Here is a 26,813-nt window from a genome sequence, read left to right as displayed (position 1 = left end):
CAGAGCTGACCGCAGGCTGCTCACTTAATTGTCTCTCAACACCCAAAGACTATCGGGTGATTATTGGACTTCAAAACAAACGTCAATTCCCTGAATGACTAAATTAAGCCCTTTTTGTGATGCAGGCCAGAGGAACAGATAATGCGGTTTGTGATTGTTAAATTTGGTTAAAGGAATGTTCTGGCTTTTTATGACCACAAGCAGCTTTTCTACATCAGGACCATTTTAATGAGTTCAGCTGATCTCAATGACGACTCCTGATCAGGCAGCTCGTTGTTCCTGCAGCTTCTGCACTTTTAAACATTATGCATTGAAACACAAAGCAATAAAGACACTGTTGAATTATTGGTCCATAAATGGATTGTTGTTTATTATGACCAAGAGGTGGATTTGCTGTTCAATCTGCTGTTGTGTCTTGTGTTTCTGCAGCTTGCCTGTTCAGGTATAATGGCCTGTCCTTCGTCTACCTCATTTATCTCCTGCTCATCCCCCTCTTCGCAGAGCCCACAAGCACAACAATGCAAGGTAAGATCTACACTGTAACTCTCTTTGATCCTTCACATGTTCGATGGCTTTGTCCATCGCCTGGAGAATCTCGACTGTTTCCCAAAAGCCTCCAGTTTTAACCACAATATTGTTATGTAATGTAAACCAGCCCTTCTTCTCCAGGGGACTTGAATTTCCTTGAGATGAGGATGGATTTGGCACATAGTTCAGCCCGTGAAAGGTAATATCGGTTTGTACGGGCAGGAGTCCATCTGTGATATTAAAAATGATCCACAGCCAGCCAGATCTCAGATAGAAGGACGTGATCCATCAGGAACCAGATCTTATTCACATTTGAGGCTTAAGTTTGGCTTTTGTGCTCAGATATTGTCCATATGGAGGATATAAACTGCCCACGCATGCTGTGCTGGAAGAAACCTTAAAGAGCCTGTAAAATGTTCTTCAGCGAAAAACAACAACTTTGAGAGGAGGGCTGTTTTTGATAATGGCTAACCACTTCAATTATCGAAGGAGGATATAAAAGTTGCTCCTAAGGCTGCACTGATTCCTAAGAGTTTAATGTTGTAATACCATGACCTGTGTGCATATTAGAAGTGTTATTAGTTAATTCAGTCGATGTGAAGTTTGGTATTTAGGCCCTGTGGTATTTTGGTTGAGGAAAGAAATGTACATCACGGTGAACCTCTTGAGGCCGAGGTTTATGAGACCTGAGGTGACTGTTCTCCTCCCGGGTGATGAATGTGGGTTGCGGTCGCCAACTTCAGCCGCACCTTCATGCACTCCCCTCACTACACATCATAAGGGTTATCTTTAAGAGACCGCATGCGGTGTTTAATAATACATAAACCCAGGAAACAATATTCATTCCAAGAGCCGTCTCTGCTCGTCTCCTGCTGAAATAACAATCAGGAAGTAAAGGAGTAAGGAGGGAGCAGAGAAAGTGGACCACTTACAGTCTCATCAATAGTTAAAGAGAGACGTCTTCTCGTGAAGCTCAGTGCTCATGTATCTGATGGCTGCTGACTTCAACCGTGGGTCTACCTAATTGAGATGAATACATCATAGACTATTCAACACCAACAAGACACGACAAATAAAACTTGATGCAGATCTTTTTTTACGATGTTTTGAAGCTTCCGTAATGTTTTTATCTTGGTTGTAAGAAATATTATATATCACATAAAAGTATTTTAAATGTATATCTAAATGTCAAAGTAGTTTGCAGTAGATATCCCACTCTTTCTCCCATTGGAAGGCAATTACCCCGTGGGGTAGATTTAATTGACTCGAGCTGCACGATATTGTCACAAACTGACTCTTTTCCTGCTATAGATATTGCAATAAGAAAATATACAGACATTTTCCCTATTATGATGACAATGCATCTTTCTTTTTGGTCAACATTGTCCTTTCTGTAGCCAAAATATTTCTATACAACTGACAAGGGCTGAACGATTTGGAAACGATTGATAATCGCAATATGATTTTGATCATTATAGAGGAAATGAAATGCTCTTGGGGTTTAAAAAAAAGAGGACACAGTTATTTAGTAAAGTTTGCATTTAGAGTTGATAATAAATTAATTATTGCATTTAGCAACCTGTGGTTTCCCCCAAAGCAAATGTTTCCCCGGCAGAACAGGTGGCAGGGGTTTTAAAAGGAAGTAAAAAGAGAGCAATTATTAAAAGGCTGCGTTTACACACTGTTTACTGGAGAAGCTACGCTCAAAAGAAGTGAATATAACACATTTGCCACAGGCAACTTTTCAAGTAATTACTACACTGTGGTGAATATAAACTTAAGAAAATAATCAGGAACTGTAGAGTTACAACGTGACAGTTATCAGATTGTATGAAAACCATCCACAACACACACGGACAGTGCAAACCGATACAAACACACATCTCACTGTGCAGAAAAGAGGCACACTACAAGTTTTCAGAGGGAGTTCGGCGAGGGATTGAGCGCAATTCATTGGTTTGATGGTCCGTTTCTTTTTCTCTGTTGCATGTAGGACATGTAGACTAATTAATTAGGCTTAATTTGCGTGAAGAAGCCACAGCAGTGCTTTGTGCCCAAGGATATATCGGTACACAAAAGGAGACAAAAAAATATCTTATGCAACTTGTTGTTGTTGTTGTTTGTGATTTACTCTCTAATGTCGTAATTGCACTATTTGGCTCCACATCCCCTTGAAGGCATTCAATTCTCAGTGGAGGTGAACAAAATCTAAACTGTTGCTCTCACATGGGAAGCAGGCATTTAAAGAGCCTTTGCAGTAGGTGCTATATGCCGTGTTGAATGGGCACCGACATGACAATTTCCCTTTGGGGAGTCTTTTAGTACTGTTGCATGAATTTGTATAAATATTTGATGTTATGGATGATTTATCAGGTTTATGTTTTAGCTAGTAGACTTCTAAAAGAGGATGTCTGGTGTTAACGCATCTCCTAGTTTGTCTTTTTTAAATCCATCATTTATCATACTTTTGTAGGCAGTGGTCGAGGAAGTACTCAGATCTTTACATAAGTAAAAGCAATATCACAGGGAGTAAAACTCCTGCATTGAAAATCTTACTTCAGTGAAAGTGCATAATCATTGGAATCAAAATATACTTAAAGTAAAATGACTTATTATGCAGAACTGAACATTAGAGAATCACCAATGTTGCAGCTGGTAAAAGTGAAGCTACTTGTAACTACTTTATATACTGCTGGTTAGCTTAATCCTTAATAATACAAATACATTTTCTATTAATAATCTTCAAAAGTAACTTGTAAATGACAATATTGGCTTCACAAATGTAGTGGAATAGAAGTATAACATGGAAATGCTCAGGTTAAAGTACCTCAAAGTTTTCTCAAGTACAATACTTGAGTAAATCCATCGCTGCTGGCAGAGACTTTTAATGTCGTCAAACATATATTGTTCTCTGATTGATAAGGGAAAAAGCAGCAATTGTTAAAACTAAACAATACCCTCTGTTTCGTAAAGCTTTTAACCATCCTCTTGGGATGTTGCTTTGAGACTGAATAAAGAAGAGAAGCAAATACAAATTCAAGATGAACATCAGGTAACCAAGACAGATGGCCATCACACGCTTAAAAAAGGAGGTAAAAAAGGAGGACAGAACCAAAGCGATTGGCATGTCCAGAGTCTTTGGACCAATTTGTATGAAGACGTTTGCTAACAGTCCTCATACCTCTGTTTTACAAGCATTCTTTTCCTGCTTTGTGAAAGCACAGGGAGTTACAACGGGAAATTAGGACAATTTGTTTTCACTTTTCACGTTTAATGTGCCTGCTGTGGTCTGTTGTTGCACACATTTGATAAGGTTAGCCCTCGATGGCCTGAGGCTCAGCAGTAGGGCTTCACCTTAGCCAGGATATTGTGCAATACCCCGCAGTAAAACTATTACATGCAAGGATGCAGTAAATTTAACGAGGTAGAGACGTTACAAAACCGTGCAGATATGTGGGCAAATTTAAGGGCTCATAATAGATGCAGTACACAACTAGCATTTCTTCATCAAAGAAGAAGAGTCCAATCAAGGTTCTTCCCTCAGGGTTATCATTTTCATTTTCACTAACAAGAGGGGGTCTGAGAAATCCTGTGGTAGAGAAGTATCACCATAACAACTCCTGAAATTATCCCAAATACCTGTAGGTGCACTGTAAAATAGCCATGTGTTGGACAGCTGTGGCAGACTGCTCTCATCCTTCCCTCCCAGGAACAGTCATGTCCACTGACAGCTCTGTGCTTTAGCTAAATTAAAGAAAGACAACCAAAGAACACCAAAGCCAAGAACCCCCCCCAAAAAAATTGGGTATAAAAGCTTGTTTGGCTCCTTCTACGATGAATTGGAGAAAGTTAGAGGTCTTGTGGTTCACCAGAATGTTTATTTGACTTTTCAACAGAAATAAACATTGCTGTATTGTACTATTGCCAGCTCTTAACCGGGGTATGTATTATGATCCACAGAACAACCCTCTTGGTTGCTCTCCCAGTCACCTTCACCTTTTTATTTTTTTTACTAATACATTTAAAACCGCTCCAGACTTCTCAGCTGATCACATGGACTTTGATTGTTGTTTTCTCAGAAATACCAGACACTTCTTAATGTTGCACAACTCATGTGTATCAAGTTTCTGTGCCTTGAAGAAAAGAAAAAAAAAACAGTAAAGAGACCGTTTCTGGGTTTCAGTGCATGAACACATAACATGTGGAAATCCTTAAACCGAGTGGTGTTGGTGTTGAACTCACTGTAGCTGCGCTCCTTCTCCAGGCCACACAGGGCGTCTGCTGCAGTCCCTCTGCTTCACCAGTATGTCCTTCCTGCTGCTCCACATCATCTATCAGATTACCGTCAACAGCCTGATGTCCGGGGACTCTATCACATCGGACTTCAACTGTGAGTACAGTACACTGCAGCCTTTATGGTCAAGGCTCTGGAGGTAGTGATGTTTGAGGTGCAGAATGGATTTGATTGATTTCAGCTTTTGCTGTGTGCAAACCTTTTGAAAGACATACAAGAAGTCACTTTTATAAGTCCACAGACACACGAGTCCCAAGTGTGATCAGGTTAAGGTTACTACTTTGGTGAAGGTTAGTTAAAGATTATGGTCATTTGGGTAAAATAATTTAAATTACACAAGGCCTATCTTGTTCTTCAAGTCAGATATTTAAGATTCAAACAACACCGCCCCGTTTCCCTAACCTTAACCAAATGCTGTAAGAGCCTAATGCAAGGAGATGAAGGAAGTCCTGTAGATAGCAAAGGCGTAGGTTTAATATTGCATTAATTACATTCACATAGTAGCGCTCTTTTATTTATTTTGTGGTACCAACATGGTTGTGTTGGGCTGCCTTTGTTAATTTGTGTTCTGTGTGCTTGCTTTACGGATTTTGTTTCATTCACTGTGACAGAAAAGCAACAATAGCCGTGAGCAGAAGGTTTGCTGTGTGTTTTGCTGTCTTGTCAAGATATTTGCTACCGAAAAGAAGAAGATAGACAACCTTTTTCTCAACTTGCCTCTTGTTGCCGTCACAGTTTACAACCTCAGAAAAAAACACAAGCAGCCCAAACTGATCAGTTCTTTTAATGCTGAAACCACCATAGTCCCAGAGTGTGGTAAACATTTTAGGAGGTGGACATCAGATATGGTGTAGCCCTAACTCTGAATGCAAAAGTATATATGAAGCTTAAATACGTAAAATGCTAACTATGCTTTAGTTGCCATTATTTTTGGATAGTTGAGTTTATACATTTTCAGGTGGTTCTCACAGGAATCAACTCACGATTCCCTGACAAGTCACTCACTCAGATCTCATGTAAGAACAGAATTGTGAGATCTCTACTTGTCGTGCCACATATTCATGCCAGACTGTGTGCACACGTGTGTCCTATCCATCACACGGGCCGTTTTGTGCTTAACCTCTGACCTGAGCTATTGATGCAGTGTCACAAAGCTGTAGATCACCAGAGAATGTGTACAGGGAAAGTTTCCACCCAGAAAAAAACGAAGTGAAGACGAGCAGAAGGTGAAATATCCTCACACATAACAATTCTCAATTTCTAGAAATATCCTCACTCTTATTGCATTTTGTCACATCATGAAGATTTATGAATGTAACACATTCCTCAATGTAATTAGCTTCCTTGTGCCATATGGCGACGTAGGAAGAAAATAAAAAGAGATTCTTGCTGCCAGCAAAGCAAACTGTACACTACTGACTTTGTGTTGGGAAGGTGTTAATAGTTGGCCTTGGGCTCCTCGTGAAACTCTGTATCAAACTGTAAAAATTGAATGTGTCTAGACGAGACAGACCCTGACCTTGTGTTCTAATGACTTGTTCTTTCTAATGGAGGTAATCCACTTTCCACCATCGAAGTCCAGCCAACTTTGCTCAGAGGGCAGAACGGAGCTTATCGCTTCACACCGAACAGAACCGTTCTGAGAGGGTAGACTAAATATTCACTCAAGGAAATCTTTATTACTAAAGGGTGGCAGCTTTTGGCAGATCAAACCCTGGTGTGATGAGACCATAATCGCTATCCATCTGCTGTATTTATCTATGTAATATCTGTGTACGTCTGTCTATTGATATACACGATACTTACTTGCATTAACAGGATTGAAAATTGTGAAACAATTAACATATTTTTGGAATCTTTACAAAATAATTTGTACTTTTGAAAAGTGTTCTTAACTTCATAAGTGGTAGTTTAGGTAAGATAAATATGTGTTGATGTTCTTGTAAGACTAAATTGCAATGATTAAAAACAATTATGGTTTTAGATGGGTTGTAGCAAATAGTTTGAAGCCTCATTCATAACCTTGATGTGTCTGTTCCGGTTACGAACAGACTCTGTAGTGAATGTTATACTTTTTGTAGAATCAGATTTCAGTGGCGGCTGTAGGATTGTTACAGAGATGTAATCATTTCCAAAATTCACCACATTTGTATCTAATGAAATATTCTGCTTTCAGTCCATAATTGTTGGCGTTTAGCCTTTCAAAAACAAAATCTTCACTGCAGCCAAACCACTGTTTTCTCCTCTGGTTGTCACACAGAGGGAGGCACGCACATCGGTTACACTTTCATAAAAAACAATAGGAAGATAATGATGAGTTCTACTAAGTGAAACGTGATTTTAGCAAAAGACTTAATATTATATAATATTCAAAATGTCTCTTTTGACAGCTAATGACCATTTTCAGTTTACGATAAGCAATAGTGATATATGATATGAAAGAAGTATGGTAAGTCAGTAACATGTTCTCAGCCTAGATTACTAAACACATAGTTCGAAGTATGCTTACATTTTTTTTGAGGGTTTCGTTAATGACTATATATCATTAAGATCCAATGGCACTTGTATAAACACCATCTTGAGTCATTATCTGCAACATTTAACAACAAAGTCCCCGTTTCATCACCGGGCTCAGGAACATGAGCAGCTGATGGATCCCGGCTGTCGTTTGACAATTAATGAGGCACCGGGTGGAGAAATAATATAACGTCACACACTTGTGATGAAAAACGTTATATAGAGATGAAGAGACACAAATCAAGTTAGTATTTATTTGTAAAGTAACTTTTGTACAGCACATTGCTGACATCACTACTGTGAGGATTTGTTTACTTGTGTTTCTACCTCCTGAAGTCGGACATCTTATTCCTATTTTTGGGCTACGTGTGCAACAGGAAGTCAGACTTTAGTCTTTGTCCCCTTGATGCGCCGCCTACATTCTGAGTAAATGCCATATCTGAGATTTCTATATTTGGCATCTCACCCCTTGACACCCTTTTTCTTTTGGCAGCCAAGTATAAACAAGAAGTCCTCCTTTTGCGGTGAGGCGGTTATCTTCCTTCCAGATAGCTTCATATAATTTCCCCTATTCACCGTAGCCAAATACGCCATTAGAGCAGTAAACTGAGTTGAGTTTGAACGAGAAAACCTTTTCCAGAAAGGCCAACGCCTCCAGCTGTTAGATCAGGTCAGTGACTGGTCACCAGATGAGCTGGGGCCAGCTTCCTTTTGGAGTCATCTGTCTTTCCTCTGTTTGTAAAAGCAGCTCCCACCACGTTGAGTCGGCACAGGCATAAGCATTTGCATTAACTGTCAAAGACCACCAGATATCAAATTATTTCCTGTGATTGTCTCTTTTGCAGTCATTGTACAAAGTGGCAACCCCCACCCATCTGGAGATTAAGACGGTTAAAAGAAACCATAAAAAAGGAATTGCAAGTTTGATTTGGCTCATATCTGATCTCAATGGATATTTCACCAGCTCATAAAGACTAAATGGCCTGTTGAATGGCTATTTTGTGACCAGTTCTTCATATGTAGTCTTCATTAAGTCCAGTAGACGCCATTGTTGACCTTTACCGCCCTCCGTATCCACACATATCCTGCCCACCATTCCCTGAATGTTAGCCATTTACTGAATTCTCCCTCTGCACACTGATTGCCTGATTAGTCATGACGTGCTGAAATGTTGACGCTGCATATCAACCAGTCTCTGCGGAAAAGGCCAGCAGGCATTAGGCCCCAGAGACAGAAGAGAGAGTGCAAAGAAATGCTGTGCTGAGAGTTTAACGGCCCAGCAAGTACAAAGGGTGTTTTATGATATTCACATAAAGTCTGAGGACAGGTATTTTTGGTGCTCAGCTGGGGTGGAAAGCGGCCTTGCCTCAATGGGCAGAAAGTCTCACGCACTTTTCCAGAAGGCTCCATGCTGAGTTCAGGCTGTATTACACACTCTTCCTCTCCTCATCCTATGACCGGCCTGACTTTACCTTCGGGCATTCCTCATGTATGACATTGGTTTCCACTTTCACCTGTGAGCTCAGTTTGGGCTGTGGGAAGTTGGGAGTTACTGAAACAGAATCTGTTTTGCCTGTGGTCAACGGGAGGACATTTTAAGCGGAGTGAACTGGGAAATTACAATAACATCAGTGAACCATACCGTAATATAACACAAACTGTAAAGTAGCTAGTTTAATTGACCAGAGGGCCAATAGCTGTTAAGTGAGATAATATATGCAAGGGGCTGGCATTACATGTATTGATACTGATGCTTTAACCTCTGCCACCAGCAATGTTTGTTTATGAGTTATATACGTTTTAATTACGGTTTGTTCTCTTAAGATATCCCCATATATTAAAGCTTCACTCTTCTCTCTTTGACCACTGGAGGGCACAATGATTAACAAAAAAATTAGCGAAAGTCTTCCGATGGAATCACACAAGCCACAACCCAAATCGTCCCAGAGGCGTGAGGTGGGGGATACTGGCCCCTTCCCCACTTCCTCCCTCCCTACTTCTGGCACCTTTGTTCGGACCACACCCATGAGGGTCTTTAGCTTGTTAGCTAAATGTTTTACTTTCCACCACCAGTTTGTCTTTATTTGCCTTATCTGGTATTGTTTACTGCCCATGGTTTAATTTGGACTTGAGGATTAGTGAGACCCAACCATGTAGTGCAAGCTGTAAAACTAAAATTAATGAGGTTAAAGCAACTCATTTCTTTTTTTTAAGATGCCAAGTTGGGTGTACATTCTCAGCGGGTTCGGGATTACATTACAGAGTCATTTGATACAATGTTAATATTGATAATATCAGTTAACACATCTTTGAGCTTAATACATCTTTTGGCTTAATGCTGAGTAGGTCTTTTCTCTAAAACATGCTCCTTACAGGTGGAAAGCAGTTATAAAGTAAACCATTTCACCGATAAGTCCAACATAATCACCTACATCGAGTTAATAATACTGATTGTTTTATTTATTTATTATGTTCCTAAATTGTTTTTAATATGTAGAGATATGATAAGATGATTAAAAAAAAATCATACATTTGTAGCTAATGATCAAATGTAACCTATCATCAATATGTGATAATGACCCGTGGTGTTAGAATAATAACTATGTATATGTTGTTTAGACTTTTTAGGTTTCACAGTGTGTCATGCGTTGCACTTTCTTAAGTTTCTTAACAGCTCAGCTGGAGGACAACTGAGTGATGGATGTCAGAGGTTATGTCAGGCTCCTCCCATCACATATGGTTTCCTAATTATTTTTTTAAGTTTCAGGAACCAACACACTCTTCTTCTCCACCACAACCACACACCACACAACATCTGAGTTAGGGAAACTACTTGTTCACTGATGAGTAATAAAGAAACGCAATGCACTGACAGTCCATTACGGTTTAGAGTTTCCTGTTCCTGATAAAGTGCCTCGCAGTGTGACTCATTCCTTTACAGGATACTTGAGGTGTGTGTAGGTGTGTGTGTAGGCGTGTGTCATTTAGGAGAAAACCTTTTAATTTATTTTTTATCTTTTAACAGTTTTTTTCTGCTTTTAGCTGTATCTGTTGTCATCCATCCTAAATCCAAAGTGACTTTGAGGCTTCTATTGAAAATACTTTTACCACTTAAAATAAAATAAATATTTGTTATAGTCTAAATCTTTTTAGATATATTCATCATCCTGAAGTAATGGTTGATTTTTTTTTACTTTTTTTTTTATTTTTATATATATATATATAACATGTCATATTCTAGTTTAACAACAGTTGCAGCAAAATCATGTTTCAGGCTTAACAACCTCCTGAAAGTAGAGTGACGGAGCAGATAAAGTAAATCTGATTCAGCTCTTTCTCTGTAGTCTATTTTGAGTTACTGCCGCTGAAGTGTGTTTTAACATCCTCACTCTCCTCACTGCGCTCCATAAACCATAAACTTCAGCACTGCAGCAGTTCAGCACCTCATTAGTCGCCTAATACTCTGCAAAACAGCTGGAGATGTCGATATGTCATTGAGTCGAGATCCTCGAGTATATAGAACAAAGGCCTGTCAAACTTCAGCAGTGCTTCTGTGTGCCGGTTGAATACCTGGAAATATCCCTTTGAGCGCTGGAGTGATGTTCAGGAACACTTCAGTCAGTCCGAGCTTTGGAAACAAAGCTCACATGAAATGTTTTTATTTTCTCCGTGAGCACAGAAGGATTGATTATTTTCCTCCTTCACCTGAAAATGAAATATCAAGTGAAATAAAAAAAATATTCTGGCTCTTACAAATGACGGTTTTTTAAAGGTTTATTTTATTCTTATTAAGGGTTTTCTCTGAGGCAAAAATACTACTTTTACAGACTAGATTCTTTATATTATAGTGAATATTAAACAGCAGTCACTAGCAGTATCTATACTGGGTACTGTAATTGAAATAAATATTTTTTTTTCTTGTTTGAAAGCTGGTCGTAATGTGTATATAAATATGTTATGTAAAGTATATTTTAAAAGACTATTATATTCACTAACTCGCTGTTTTTGTCCAGGTTCCAAGTGGGAGAAATCCATAAGACAATTTGGCTTTGAGAGGTAAGATAATAATGAATTCAACACTTTCACAACAAATACATTCACTTATGTAACATGTAGAAAGCTTGGTGAGACCCAGAATATGAATTCCTGTAAAGAAGAAATCACATTTGTCCTGACAATCATGCATCATAACATACATGTGGATTTTGTCTAATTCAGCGTGAATCTTTCTCACAGTTGGGCAATGCTTTTTAAGGAAGTGGTCGGAGTTTTTGCTGACAATATGACCACATCTTCTTTTTTATTAAATTCAGAATCAACAGCAAAAAACAAGAATATTAAAATATTTACCTCACATGTTAAATATCAGACATGTTTTATTCTCTTCCACTGTGGAAGGTTGCATCATTTGTGCAAAGTGTCCTAAATATAGCAATCCCACAATAAGATTAAATATCACTTTTTGCATTTAGCCGCGCTGGCCCGTCATCTGACGAGGTTTATAAATACTCCTAACTTGTCCCTGTGTGGATTCTTGATGAACGCTAAACCCAGTTACGTCTGACGATCAGTTGACGGGCCTATTTTTCAAAGCTTTTGTCTCCTCACACTCCCATGATCGTGTTAGATGTGGTTTTCTAAGTACGGGAATGTCCAAACTCAGCCACATCCTTTTTCCAGTACTCAACAGCCCTCTGTGGATAGTATACTGTAAGTGGCGGAAGTAGAGCCATAAACATTTTATCCCGCCTGCATTTACCTGTTTGTTTTGGTGATCATATACAGTATATACAATATTTACAGCTGAACAGGCGGATGCTTTCTCCCTTTTATGGCCCGTGTGGAGGAAAATGCAGAGTCAGATCTATGAGTCAAAAGAGAATTCCCAGCTGCTGTGCGTCTTTCCACCCAGACAGATCCTTCAGTTTCCTCAAGCTTGACCTCTACAAATCCTTTATAAATATAAAATATTTATATGGTTTAGAACACATTTTGTAATCTCTCTATTTGGCGTTTTTCACTGCTGCCTCATGAACCTCTGCAGCCTGAGGCAGTGAGGACAGGTTAGCTCTGTTAATGTTATTGCTATATTCTCGCATAATAAGCAGGGAAAATTAGTAATCATTAAAGTCGCTGGCTCTGATAGTATCCATCTCTTTTCATCCACGGGAGGATGCGCGAAGCTTCACAACAATAAAGCACTTGGAAACAGATGTCCTTGATTAGATTAAACTCCAACTATTTATCTGAGTGTGCGTTTTCCATCGTGTTGATTAGCTCTCCTTCACAAGCTTCATATCCACTCAAGGCCAGAATGAGATTAGTTTTCTTTGAAATGACCAGTTGCTCTATAACTTGATCCAAACATTTGGTCAGCGTTTTCTCCGCACCACAGAATCGCCACAATGTTTTGTTTATTGTAAACGGTTTAATTAAACTTGGAGCTCAGCATGAAATGTTAAGACAACCCTTTGGTGACCAAACACAGGATGTAGGTGACGTTGTGGTAAAACTGAAATAGAAATTGGTTTGTATGGTGAGCTTTCAAGATTTCAAAAGGACAATTTGAATTCCCTTACATTGCACATGCAATCATGACACCTCATAAACCTTGTCATCAGGCAGCTAGAGTACATCATAGTGGATTAAATCCTGGCGTTTCTGTAGGTGCTAGTTGTCCGCCACTGTTTAGCTTCCTGTTTGACAAAGCTTTTAGTATTCAGTTAGAGGTGAGCAGACTAACCAAATAACACATGTTACAAAAGCTTTGTTTGCTCACGGCGATATAACCACAAGGCATCAAACAATGCCTGTCAATTCAGTCAATTGTTAAAAAACAGACCTGCACACAGAAACTTAATTAACACATCAAATCTGGAAAATCTAAAGTAGTTTCAAACCCTCTCCCTTTATTTTAGGCAGTTTAATGAGGGGGGAAAAAGAGAGTACTGTTCACAAAGCGTTATTGTGAACAAAGGATACAACTTTAAGGGAGTAAACATTTTTTTCCTCGTTGGTTAAAAAGGAAAAACACACACACTCTCTCATGGCTTTTTTGTTTGAATGGAGTTTCTCTCACTTTTTAACGGCAACATGTTTAAAACCGGCAAGCCTGATTTCATTAAAGTGGGTGGTACTGCTTATAAAAGCTGAAGAATTCAACACAACACATATTAAAGGAGCAGCTGAGTAATGGAAAAAGCATCCAGATTCCCAATGCGAGCAGATAGTGTTTTCTGAAAGATGTCATTTCTGCAATATTGTCTGTACTCATGAGTTTGAGAACAGTTCCAGTCTACGTGAACACAGATTGTAAAGAATTAATGCCCAGTCACAATTTATTGTAAGCTTTATAAAGATTGTTCAGAGAGACATGAAAGATTGGGAGAGACAGAGGGTGGTGACATTTGACAAATGTCCCAGGCCAGATTCAAACTCACGCCAGCACAGTTATTTGTGGGCCAAGTGAAGTTAACAAGCAACTACAAGTCCCAGTCTTAGGAAAACGGTTTCATATTAGAAGTGATCGTCCATGGACAGTAAAGTTCGTTGTACTCTGCCTCATTTTACATCATTTGGTTGCTATCCTAGCCTGCAATATGGTTCTCAATCCCAGTTTTTGGGAGACATTAGGAATCATTGAGTGTCTGCTTTCTGTCAGCATGGTATCCTCTGTTTGTGTCCAGTGTGATTGGTGCAGATGCAGGGAATGGCATCCGAGTGTTCATCCCTGACATCGGCATGTTTGTGGCCGGCTTGGCCATCTGGCTGCTGTGTCGCAGTCTGGTCCAGAAGAGGCCGCGTGAGGACATGGCCCAGTACAACGCCGACTTCGAAGCCGAGGAACAAGTGGGTTTCATTTGTGGTGATAAGCAGTGTCTTTTTTTTTTGTTGCATCCATCCATCCATCTATATATATGATTTTATTTATTTATAAATTAGTAATATATTAAAGTAGGTTGTCTTTCATGTAGGATTGTAGGAAATTATTTTTTTATTTTAAATTAATCTGTCCGTTCTTTTTCAATTCATAAATATATTTTTTTATATTGTGAAGAATGCCCACTACAATTTCCTGTATTCAAGGTGATGTCTTCAAATAACTTGTTTTGCCAAATCAGCAGTCCAAAACCCAAAGATATAAAATGTATAATTTTATATATCAGACAAAAGCAGCAAATCCTCACATTTTGTATTATATATTTTTTGTGTTTTAGGATGGGTGAATAACTTTCGACCACATACATTTTTTTTGCATTAGCTAGACTTTTACTGCTTGTGTGCAGTGAAAATGCTTTAGAAGTAGGAGATCAGAGAAATCTACATTTCAGTAAATAGTGCCTTGGCCAAGTATGAACAAGGCTTTAGGTTGTGTATTGGGATAAACATCTTAAAAAACTGTGTGCAAGCAGACCTTTTATGTCCATAAAACTAAACAGAAGAAGTGAAAAAATGTCTTGATTAGAAAGTTCTCATGGATATAAAAAGGAAATGTGTCCACAAACCTCACATGTGCACAAATACCAATGGAAATATCTTTACACAAACTTTTAGACCAGAACTTTTTTACTTTTCAATGTTTTCCATTTCCAGACTGCAGTTCATATCAGTAATGGATGATATCTGCGTTTTCACTTGCACTTAACGTATGCAAACATAAAGAAGTACCTTCTTTTGGTAGTCATAACTGATTGAATAGAGTTCCCTTTGAGCGTTGATAACTTGGAATATACCTCCCCCATCCCCTGGCAAGTCCTACCTTTTCTTTATGACTGAGTGTTGATAAAACACATTAACTTTGACTGCACCGCTCACGCTGGCATAGATGGCATTCTTGCCTTTACTGAGAAACAACAGGAATTCATCGATGTAGCCGGCGTTGACTTCAGACTTTAATTTCCGTCAGTGAGCCGTCTGAGCTGAAATTATTGTTTGATTCAAAACTTGATTTGTACCACCTGCTACTTTCTTTGTCTAGTGCCCTTATGTGTTCTATATGAATCACGGGGAATGGCTCACTTGTTATTATGTCTCTATTTTATTGAGACCGTAGGAAAAGAGCGACACATAGTTGGTTAGATCCTGCAGCAGGAATAAGTGTCTGGATGAGAAAAACATCTGCTACAAGTCGCTAATCATGTCTCAAAGCGGCCAAACAGACCAACTATGCGTCTACAAATGCTTGCTGGAGTTTACATAGGGATTGTGAAGCATGGGCTACCTGCAGGGAAGTGTTTTCAGCACCATGGAGAGCTCTGACCTCCGAACTGCACCATTAATCAGTTTATACTGAAATGTAATGTGTCACTACAATCTCACTCCCCAAAGGAAGAAGAGGAGAAGCTGAGCCTTGAAGACGATGTCCTGCTAGAGGAGGACTTTGAAGCGGGGTACGAGGCCGAGGAGGAGGAAGAAGAAGAGGAGGAGCTTGACGAGGAGGAAGAGGAAGAAGAGGAGGAAGAGGAGGAGGAGGAGAAAAAGGAGAGCACCAAGAGGAAGATCCTACGATTTGTGGCTGAGGTTGCATCCAAAGTGAAGGAGATTATCGGGAACTTGATTTTGACTGCGGGGAAGGTGGTAGTCACCATCTTGTTGGGCATGGCAGGTGAGCAGCTTTGAATGCTGTACAGTGAATCTGTGTCTTGAGAGTCAGAACATTTTTAAGAAAAAGCTGAACGTCACATTATCCTATTCACAAAGGCTGCTTCTTATTTGTCTGTAGTTGAGAAATATGTACATCTATTTTTCACACAGCTTTCCACAATCTGTTGAACACTCCATCTGTTGTGGTCTATTTGGGTCAAAACAAAAGCTGATAATTAATAATCATCCTAATCTGACTTTATATTCCCTTTTTTATGTGTGTTCAGGTATCATGCTGCCCTCATTGACCTCGTCCGTCTACTTCTTCATCTTCCTGTTCCTGTGCACCTGGTGGTCCCTCTGTCGGACCTTCGACACACTCATCTTCAGCTGCATGTGTGTCCTGATGGCCATCTTTAGTGGTGGACATCTCATTGTCCTCTACCTCTATCAGTTCCAGTTCTTCCAGGAGTCCATACCACCAGATGATTATTACATCAGGTGATACACATGCACGTTTAATATCCAGAAAGACCTTCACAGAATCCAAACACTTGCTACAGAAAGAGGTGATGGCTCAAGCTAGATAAAATATACTAGCAATAGATCTCATATCTCTATGATGAATTGTTGAAATGGTATTTCCCTAGTTAAACAGCACAAGTCCACGCATATGCCGTCTGGCTTCTTACTCATGTTAAAGTAACATGATGACAGGGCTCAGCACCAAGAGCTCCTCTGACTCGACAATATTTATTGCGCCCAAGGCAAGTTTGTTTAAATGATAATAAATATTTACTATGGTTACAAACAAGAAGGCAAAGGAAAAGTCAAACCCAGCTGGAGGGAAGATATATCAAACTCCTCCTCGCAGCACATCAATATCCGAAGCAGAGCTTTTAGGCCCTTCAGTACAACCAGTGTTGTTTTATTATGCATGAGAGAGGAGACAATTAGCGGTCTGTGGCTGCAGCAATGAAACGTTGTGGTTGGAGTTAAGCCACATCGTTGCACATCTTGCCAACATACGTTAGATACAGTTGTAATGAATACAAAGTCTGTAGCAGAAAGTATCTTGAGTCACTAAACTCTCTGTTTGACTGACAACCTGGAATGCAAAGAATGCTGTTTATTTGCTAATTACTAAAAAATACACATCAGGATTACCACCCTAGATGTTTGACAAAAAAGGGATCTTCTGCTACAGCAAGAAAGGAGGAACATTTTCCATAAGAGATGCTACAGATTTCTAGTCATTCAAAATAATACGTTCCTTATTGGTGCTGATCCATTTAACTTTTATTTTACCATGAAATTCTCATTGAGACAAAGTGGTGCCAAAATCTTGCAACCCTCCAAAAATCCTCAAAACAGTGGACATTTCTCATAATTAATCTCCATTTGGGTCTGAATATTCATGAAAAATACAGAATGTTATAAATCAATAAAGAAATACAATATGTTGATGAGGACATTGTGAGAATGTAAAATGTAATGTACTGTTGTCTCACTGTAGTTGTCTCAGTGTATCCGTTGTCTCAGTGTAGCTGTTGTCTCAGTGTATCCGTTGTCTCACGTTGTCTCAGTATATCCGTTGTCTCAGTGTAGCCGTTGTCTCAGTGTATCCGTTGTCTCAGTGTAGCCGTTGTCTCAGTGTAGCCGTTGTCTCAGTGTAGCCGTTGTCTCAGTGTAGCTGTTGTCTCAGTGTAGCCATTGTCTCAGTGTAGCTGTTGTCTCAGTATATCCGTTGTTTCAGTGTAGCTGTTGTCTCAATGTAGCCGTTGTCTCAGTGTAGCTGTTGTCTCAGTGTAGCCGTCGTCTCAGTGTAGCCGTTGTCTCAGTGTAGCCGTTGTCTCAGTGTAGCTGTTGTCTCAGTGTAGCCATTGTCTCAGTGTAGCTGTTGTCTCAGTATATCCGTTGTTTCAGTGTAGCTGTTGTCTCAATGTAGCCGTTGTCTCAGTGTAGCTGTTGTCTCAGTGTAGCCGTTGTCTCAGTATATCCGTTGTCTCAGTGTAGCTGTTGTCTCAGTGTATCCGTCGTCTCAGTGTAGCTGTTGTCTCAGTATATCCGTTGTTTCAGTGTAGCTGTTGTCTCAATGTAGCCGTTGTCTCAGTGTAGCTGTTGTCTCAGTGTAGCCGTCGTCTCAGTGTAGCCGTTGTCTCAGTGTAGCAGTTGTCTCAGTATATCCGTTGTCTCAGTGTAGTTGTTGTCTCAGTGTATCCGTTGTCTCAGTATATCCGTTGTCTCAGTGTAGCCGTTGTCTCAGTGTAGCCGTTGTCTCAGTGTAGCTGTTGTCTCAGTGTAGCTGTTGTCTCAGTATATCCGTTGTCTCAGTGTAGCTGTTGTCTCAGTATATCCGTTGTCTCAGTGTAGCCGTTGTCTCAGTATATCCGTTGTCTCAGTGTAGCCGTTGTCTCAGTATATCCGTTGTCTCAGTGTAGCCGTTGTCTCAGTGTAGCTGTTGTCTCAGTATATCCGTTGTCTCAGTGTAGCCGTCGTCTCAGTGTAGCCGTCGTCTCAGTGTAGCTGTCGTCTCAGTGTAGCTGTTGTCTCAGTGTAGCTGTTGTCTCAGTGTAGCTGTTGTCTCAGTATATCCGTTGTCTCAGTGTAGCCGTTGTCTCAGTGTAGCCGTTGTCTCAGTGTAGCCGTCGTCTCAGTGTAGCCGTTGTCTCAGTGTAGCAGTTGTCTCAGTATATCCGTTGTCTCAGTGTAGCCGTTGTCTCAGTGTAGCCGTTGTCTCAGTGTAGCCGTTGTCTCAGTGTAGCTGTTGTCTCAGTGTATCCGTTGTCTCAGTGTAGCCGTTGTCTCAGTATATCCGTTGTCTCAGTGTAGCCGTTGTCTCAGTGTAGCCGTTGTCTCAGTGTAGCCGTTGTCTCAGTGTAGCTGTTGTCTCAGTGTAGCCGTCGTCTCAGTGTAGCCGTTGTCTCAGTGTAGCAGTTGTCTCAGTATATCCGTTGTCTCAGTGTAGTTGTTGTCTCAGTGTATCCGTTGTCTCAGTATATCCGTTGTCTCAGTGTAGCCGTTGTCTCAGTGTAGCCGTTGTCTCAGTGTAGCTGTTGTCTCAGTGTAGCTGTTGTCTCAGTATATCCGTTGTCTCAGTGTAGCTGTTGTCTCAGTATATCCGTTGTCTCAGTGTAGCCGTTGTCTCAGTATATCCGTTGTCTCAGTGTAGCCGTTGTCTCAGTATATCCGTTGTCTCAGTGTAGCCGTTGTCTCAGTGTAGCTGTTGTCTCAGTATATCCGTTGTCTCAGTGTAGCCGTCGTCTCAGTGTAGCCGTCGTCTCAGTGTAGCTGTCGTCTCAGTGTAGCTGTCGTCTCAGTGTAGCTGTTGTCTCAGTGTAGCTGTTGTCTCAGTATATCCGTTGTCTCAGTGTAGCCGTTGTCTCAGTGTAGCCGTTGTCTCAGTGTAGCCGTCGTCTCAGTGTAGCCGTTGTCTCAGTGTAGCAGTTGTCTCAGTATATCCGTTGTCTCAGTGTAGCTGTTGTCTCAGTGTATCCGTTGTCTCAGTGTAGCCGTTGTCTCAGTATATCCGTTGTCTCAGTGTAGCCGTTGTCTCAGTGTAGCCGTTGTCTCAGTGTAGCTGTTGTCTCAGTATATCCGTTGTCTCAGTGTAGCTGTTGTCTCAGTATAGCCGTTGTCTCAGTGTAGCCGTCGTCTCAGTGTAGCCGTTGTCTCAGTGTAGCTGTTGTCTCAGTATATCCGTTGTCTCAGTATAGCCGTTGTCTCAGTGTAGCCGTCGTCTCAGTTTAGCCGTCGTCTCAGTGTAGCCGTCGTCTCAGTGTAGCTGTTGTCTCATGTTATCTCTGTGCCCTTGGTGTAACAGGGTTTTATTGATCTCAGGGTTTCTCATTTGAAAGCTGTGCTACTGTGTCAGGACCAAGGCTATTTACAGCTAAGTATAGAGGAAGCTGCCTTGGACTAACCTTGTGTCCTCACCATCCTTCTTCTGGTTCAGATGGCAGATACGGTGTGATTACAGTGTATTGACGGACTTCTTGTTAGAAAACTCATCAATAGTCTGTTTAAACCGTTAATGCTCAATGAACTATACAGTAGGATTAGCATCTAAATCAGTGGTTTTCCAGCCTTGGGGCCAAAACTCCCTGAAGTGCTCTCCAAATTATCCAAAAGATTAAAACAAATGTATCAAGAAAATGTTATAATATTTGCATCTCCAGGACCATGGCGACTCATACACAGAATCACAAGGTGTAAACAATAACAGCTTAAATTTATACCAAAAATTATTTTTAACTTCAATACTAACAGTCCAGCAGTAAATATGGGAGTGTGGGTGTCATTTTAAAAAAAACAGCTCTTTATTCAATATTTGAAACCCTAAATTTGGAAAGATTCTTCCTTGATAGCTCTTTACATGAACAGGCCAACTATTTCATCATCCGTCTTTGTGCGTTCATGTTGACTTTCCACAGCGATGAGGTATTTCTGTCTGCCGCTGCGTGAAAACTCAGGCCCAAAGTGATGATAAAAGTAACACGCTATTCTCTGATCCAGCTTGTTTCCTCTCTGCACACCCTCACGCCGTCTGAGGGAAACTTACGAACGTAAATACGTGCAGCTCCCATTGGACAAAAGGCCACCTCAGTGCTTGCCCTAATTGTGCTTGTTGACAGTTGACTCGGCCTTGTCGACGGCCCGGTGTTGAGTGAGACTGTTGACAGGCCAGGCTTCCACTCCATTTCCTGCCTTCCCCTCCTTACAATGGAAGTCCCGAGTCATGTGACAAGTGGGCTTTCCCCCAACCGTTCAGGAAGTGTGAGGAAGTATGGGGTCAGAGGGGGGTGTTTTCTCCTCCACATGGCAGAGACTCAGGAGACATCTAAAGCTGTGTGGCTGTCACCGGAATACGTCAGCATACTTCCTGTTGAGCAGATCATCTTTGTTCTGCTCAGAGGAAGAGGAGTGAATCAAACAGAATCCTTTGTTGTAAAAACAGATTTTTAACCTCGGTGCATTTTAACAATATCAAGTTTAGAGTGAAAGGAAACTGTCTTTGCAGGAATGTCATCTCACAGAAAGTCTTAATATCTGAAGCTGTTTAAATGAGGACTAGTCATCTGTTTCTGAACAGAGTATTTTCCCTATTGTTTACCAGTGTATATCATAGCAATATAGTGTATATATTATCAGTGCCTGTATTTATAAAACTAAGAATTACACTCGAGAATAACACCTCTTTCAGATTATAAAAACAAAATTGGACTCCCAAATAGCTCCATCCCTCTACTTCCTGCCACAGGATGCTTGTCGTTTCATTTATAAAGCCCCAAATCACAATTGACAAATATGCCTCAAAGGGCTTTACAATCTGTAAGTCATGCGACCGCCTCAGTCCTTTCAGATAAGAAAAAACAAAACCGTTTAAGGAAAAAGTCTAAGAAACCTCAGGAAGTCATATGCTTCTCCCTGGATGGACTGAAATACAATAAACGTGTGTACAGAATGAGCAAAATAAAAAAAAGAAATGTTGTGACACACACACACACACACACACACACACACACACACAAACACACACACACACGTCTGGCGCCGTTGCTCGAACCACACCCATCTTTGAACAAGGGTTTAATTTTGATCTCAACTACGCACCGTTAAAGTTGACACGATTTCCACAGACAGACAGAAGTAAATATAAACACTGTCTCTATTGTAGTTCCCTCTACAGTAGGTGTCTCCAGGAGCACATTTTGCCATGTTAATAATAATTATAACAATACATTTTATTTGTATATCACTTTAAAAGGTATTTTATATGGTAAACACAGTTACAGAAAAAACAATAACAGTATAAAAAAGAGATGACATTATAACCAGCACCACAGATTAAAGTGCAGTTTTCAAAGTGGCGAGTGATGGAGAATGTCTTGAACTGTATTCTTTGCTGTATGGGGAGCCAGTGGATCTTTTGAAGGTCTATTGTTTCTGTCCATCCGGGGAGAGAGATCCTCCTCTGTTGCTCTCCTGAAGGTTTCTTCCCTTTTTTCCCCGTGAAAGGTCATTTTTGGGGAGTTTTTCCTGATCTGATGTGAGGTCCTGGGACAGGGATGTCGTATTTGTACAGATTGTAAAGCCCTCTGAGGCAAATTTATAATTTGTGATATTGGGCTATACAAAATAAACTGAATTTAATTGAATTGAATGTGATCTCTGGTGCCAGAGTGGGAGAGCAGACGATTTGTGATGGTTACGGATATGTGTGGAAGCAGGAACAGTAGTGCCATCGATGCAGAGGGAGAAGTTGTGGTGGGATTTGTTTCATGAATGATTACACTCACAGACTCACAAGATGAAAACAAAACTGTTGCTGTTGAGGCTTCTTTGGCCTGAAGAAAAGAAAGTATCCGGTATTAAAGTAACAACATAAAAAGGAATTTTATGATTTATTTAAATAAATAGTTTTTCCCCCCTCATCCCTTTAATCATCCGGCCCCCCAGGTTGTGAGCCCCTGATGTTTGGTGTATAGGCCATCCAGCACAGACAGCATGACTCTGCAGTTCTTACTTCTTTTGTAACGTTCGCATCACTTCAACCAGCCTGGCTTTGTTTCTGAAATCGATAATTAGTTGTAAAGATGGAGAACACGATTTATTTTTCTCAACTTTTTTAGAATTAAAAATACTTTTTAGTTAAATTCCTAACTTGCCTTCAAGGCCGAATTAATGGAACAAAGGTTGTATTTTTTTTGTCAGGAATAAAGTCTAAAGCATCTTCATTAGTAATAGAGAGTAAAGCCTGGGGAGCTAAACAGAGAAAGGTTGCAACAAAAAAATATTTTCATAGTTGATTATTTAAAAAAAATATTCTTCTAAAATTATTCTTGATTATTTGTTCAATTAATTGATTAATTGTCTTGTTTGTGCATTTTGTAATTGTTTTCTATTTTATAATGAAACATCATATAATGTCTAACAGTCCAAACCCCACAAATATTCAATTTGGAACCTGGAAACATTAAATATTATAATATTTGGCATTTTTACTTGAACTGTTAATCTATTAATCAACGTTTATTCATTTTCTGTCGATCAACTAAATGAATAAACAACTAATTGTTGAAACTGGTAATAATAAAGTTAGAAATCACATTCTTAAGGCTGAATTCCTTTTTATATTTACCTCTATGATAACAAAATTCCAAGCTTTTGTTTATCTGTTGTTGTCGACACAACGTTGTCCTTTATACTCACAGTTTTTCACCAGGACTTTGCTTCTGTCTGTCTCTCTGTCTGCAGTATATTTGGCATCTCCCCCATTGTTCAGAGCAACTGCTCCTACACATGGAAGCTCATTGTGCACCCGGAGCGTAAGTGGTACCACTTTATCAATCCCATCATCCTGCTGATTCTCTACTACACCCTGGCCACGCTCATCCGCCTCTGGCTGCAGGAACCCATCGACCAGCTGACGGTGAGGACAGCAGACAAAAAAGCAATGAAAGCTCAAGAGAGTAGACATTTTTAGTTTAGTTGCCTGTACAGGCTCATTATGTCTCATTTGGTGATTTTTACTGATAAGCAACTATCGTGAGTGATTGCATACCGTGTCATCTTAAACAAACAGAACTAGAGATTTATTTATTCATAAAATTCGGGGAAACTTTGAAACTTTATTATTTAACCAATGTTTTTGATGATTTGTTCTGTTTTCCTTCAAAACCATAGCTCAAGGGCTTCTGTCTAGATTGTGCAGTGATTTGATTAATTAATTATTGAGTCGTCATTCAGTTTTCATCGCTATCTTCCACTCAGCTGAATGCACCAAGTTCACATTATGCATTATTCTGGGAGATGCAACAATTAAGTGACCAGACAATCAAATACAAGACAAAGAGTTTATCAAAGAGTAAATTACAACTCTTCATCTAGAGTTAGAGTTAGAGCATTTCAGGGTGTATTTTTATACAATTACCACTCTTAAGTGAAACAGAAAACTGAAATGGACCTAGATTATCGCCTCCAGATAAAATAACTTTTCTTTTTTTCCACTCAAACTGTGTGATTTAACTTATTTGTGATGTTATATTATTAACATAATGTAGTTTATGTAAATCTTGGTGGATGCAGGCAGTCGGCGGGTGTAAATTCAACACACACAACAAACACCTCCATGCGGCTCCTCTGTAAACTCCAGACAGTGAACTGAAATAGAACCAGATTGAATTAAATGGGCAGCCAGGTGGCCTCGTGACCAGAGAGACTGTATTGATGGAAGATTTCAGGACCATCGATCGTTGGCTGGATCTGTCCGCTTTAGCTCAGGTGTTATCTGAGACACTGGTGGTCTAATTTTGACATAGCGTGAAGGGAGGATGCATCTCTGTACCATGTTCCAGTGCTCGATGGGGGTAAATGTAGCTGTTGCATAACAACTCAGACGCCACTGGTCCAAATGTAAGGACTTTTTTTTTTTTTGTAAAACATGATGTCCTAATTATAATATAAGTTAAAACTGGAATCGGTTACTTGAAAGTTTTACACTAGAAAGTCGTATTGACAGGCGCATCAGATCGTAAACTCTGAATACGAATAAACAAAAGATCTCACACACTGTGGATCACTTTGATTACTATGTACATTTCATCCTGACGGAGCTCTGAGGAACACATTATTTTCCAAGTCTATTTTAATAGAATATGCAGGTGCTCATATGTACATTGAAACAGATGTTGCTTTCTGTAGTCGTTACACCTGTTAATTCTGGCCATTAAAAGATCCCCTTCTAACATGCTCCCAAAGGAATAGATGAAGGACTAAACCTACTATTTTTTTTAAACTAAAATACACTCACAAGTGTATCTGAAGTTATTATGACATGACTTGATGAACTGACTCAATTAGTAAGCTGTAGGAACTGTTTCTTTGACTTCAGCGTTTCTATTATGTTGAGTAACTGGAATTTTGTTTGTGAAAAGACAATGTCCTATAAAAAATCTATAGAGATATATATTTTAAGATGAATTAATATAATTCCATTCACCTCCACTGTATATGGGGGAAACCAAAACTATTTGAATGACTAAATACCAAATTCAGAAAATCTGTTTTGGGTGAACAAGCCCTTGAAAAATCTGATATATCTCATAACGGATTCTCTCAAGAAGTATTAAATGGTTCACCATTTTTTTTAATACTAACTCCTCAATTCCCACTACTGAAGTGGAACGACTGCAGTTCTCAATGAAAGTTCATGTAATGTTGGAAATGTCATGGAGACCCTCACTACCGAATTCAACCCGTCTTCCTTCATCTCAGAGCTCGAGTCTCAGCTCTACTGTCCTGTAATGGAGTTATAGATTAGTGTTTTTATAGAGGGGTCAATACTTCCCTGTAAACCTGCAGGGCTGTATGCATTATCGAGGTGTGTGTGTGTGTGTGTGTGTGTGTGTGTGAGAGAGAGAGAGAGACAACGCTAATAATAAAACATGATTAAGACTTAAATCAGCAGCTGACAGGTTTGTTTGATAGTGGAGATGCCAGTTTATGATTGATCTCATCTTTGGCAAAAAGACGAGTTAAAGTATTGAAAGGAACGAGACACGATGGAACGATATCTGACTACAGACTAAAAATGAAGAAATCCAAAAAATACCACTCCTACACTGTAAAACGGTCTCCAATAGAAGCTGATAAAAACAGATTCTGGATAATATCGTCTGAGCAGACTGAGCTCAATGTCCAGTGGTGAAGATATAAATGATCCAAACTGTCTATCTTTGTTTTCTCAGGACGATAAGGATGGCGATATGTGCGAGGAGGAAGATCTGGATGGAAACAGAACAAATAACTCCGCCAACAGGAAGAGGCAGCTGTGGTGGGAATCCCGCCAAGGCACAGATGAGAAAAACGTACGTCAGAGTTTCACACATGACTATCAAAGTATTGATTATTGGACAAGTCATGATGTAACCATCCTTCGGTTAGGATACCATTGTATAACACATACACAATCCCATCGTCAACAAATCAAACAAACATCAACACATGCTTAAGAATTTATTGAAATATAATGAAGATCTGTTGAGAATCTTTTAACAAGCTTGTCTGCTAAAAACCAAAATAACACAACTGATAACTAATGTTGACTTGAAAGTATTCAGTTTAGCTGTAACATAATACGGTTGAAGGGGAAAAGAAATTAATGTTTTAGCGCAAAAATAAACATGAAACCTACTTTATTAAACCGTAAACTCAAGCTGTTACATTACATCTTGTTTTACCGAAGCTTTCACCTTCTTAATAGACTCATCCATGGAAAAATTTCAGCTGAAAATGCACACACACACACACATTCTGACCTTGTTCCCATATCAAGGTCCGTAGTCTGTCTCCACCGGCCACCTCCTGAGGTTTAAAAAGCTTTTAGGGTGTGCAGACACAGATGAGTGATGGGCTCGATTTACAGAGTAGTGCTGCTCGACTTTGTTCCTGCTTATCAGCGACTATAAAGAACAAGGAGGCCTTTGACTTCAGCAGCTCATCGATAACGCACCTTGCCTTGTATGCTCTTTTCTCCTCCTAGCTCCTCTCCACTCAGGATGGGTTCAGTACAACTGAGGTGGGGGCAGCTCTGGATGTGTTTTAAATCTGTGCATCTTACCCCCCTTCAACCCTCAGTCCTGCTGCAAGAAAAGAAATCACTGCAAAGTGCTTTTCACACTGCACCCTCAGAACAGAGTTATCCTTAACCTGTGTTTCAGAGTTCATGTTTAGCTCCTTTTCCCACTAGAGGCACTGTATAGACTGTACTACACCTCAGTTGTCACGCTGTCAACAAAACAACACTGCGCTCGAGGGCCTTTTGAGTTGGTAACATGGCAGATGTCATGAAGAGAAAAAGCTGTTTGTGATGTTTAGACTTGTGCAGCGA

The 26,813-nt window shown here is 39.9% G+C and overlaps 1 protein-coding gene across 1 annotated transcript in view; it reads left to right on the top strand.

The window, feature by feature from the left end:
- LOC117747063 (piezo-type mechanosensitive ion channel component 2) overlaps window positions 1-26,813 on the top strand; it is a 74,275-nt gene that overhangs the window by 4,929 nt on the left and 42,533 nt on the right. The window contains 9 exon segments of the mRNA XM_034556459.1: window positions 430-525; window positions 4,793-4,918; window positions 11,353-11,395; window positions 14,026-14,188; window positions 15,668-15,944; window positions 16,210-16,423; window positions 23,180-23,354; window positions 25,672-25,791; window positions 26,466-26,501. Of these exon segments, the coding sequence (XP_034412350.1) occupies window positions 430-525; window positions 4,793-4,918; window positions 11,353-11,395; window positions 14,026-14,188; window positions 15,668-15,944; window positions 16,210-16,423; window positions 23,180-23,354; window positions 25,672-25,791; window positions 26,466-26,501 (1,250 nt within the window).

This window comes from Cyclopterus lumpus, chromosome 17 (assembly GCF_009769545.1).
Source record: "Cyclopterus lumpus isolate fCycLum1 chromosome 17, fCycLum1.pri, whole genome shotgun sequence".
In the NCBI taxonomy this organism is placed as follows: domain Eukaryota; kingdom Metazoa; phylum Chordata; class Actinopteri; order Perciformes; family Cyclopteridae; genus Cyclopterus; species Cyclopterus lumpus.
This window is presented reverse-complemented; position numbering and strand designations above follow the sequence as displayed.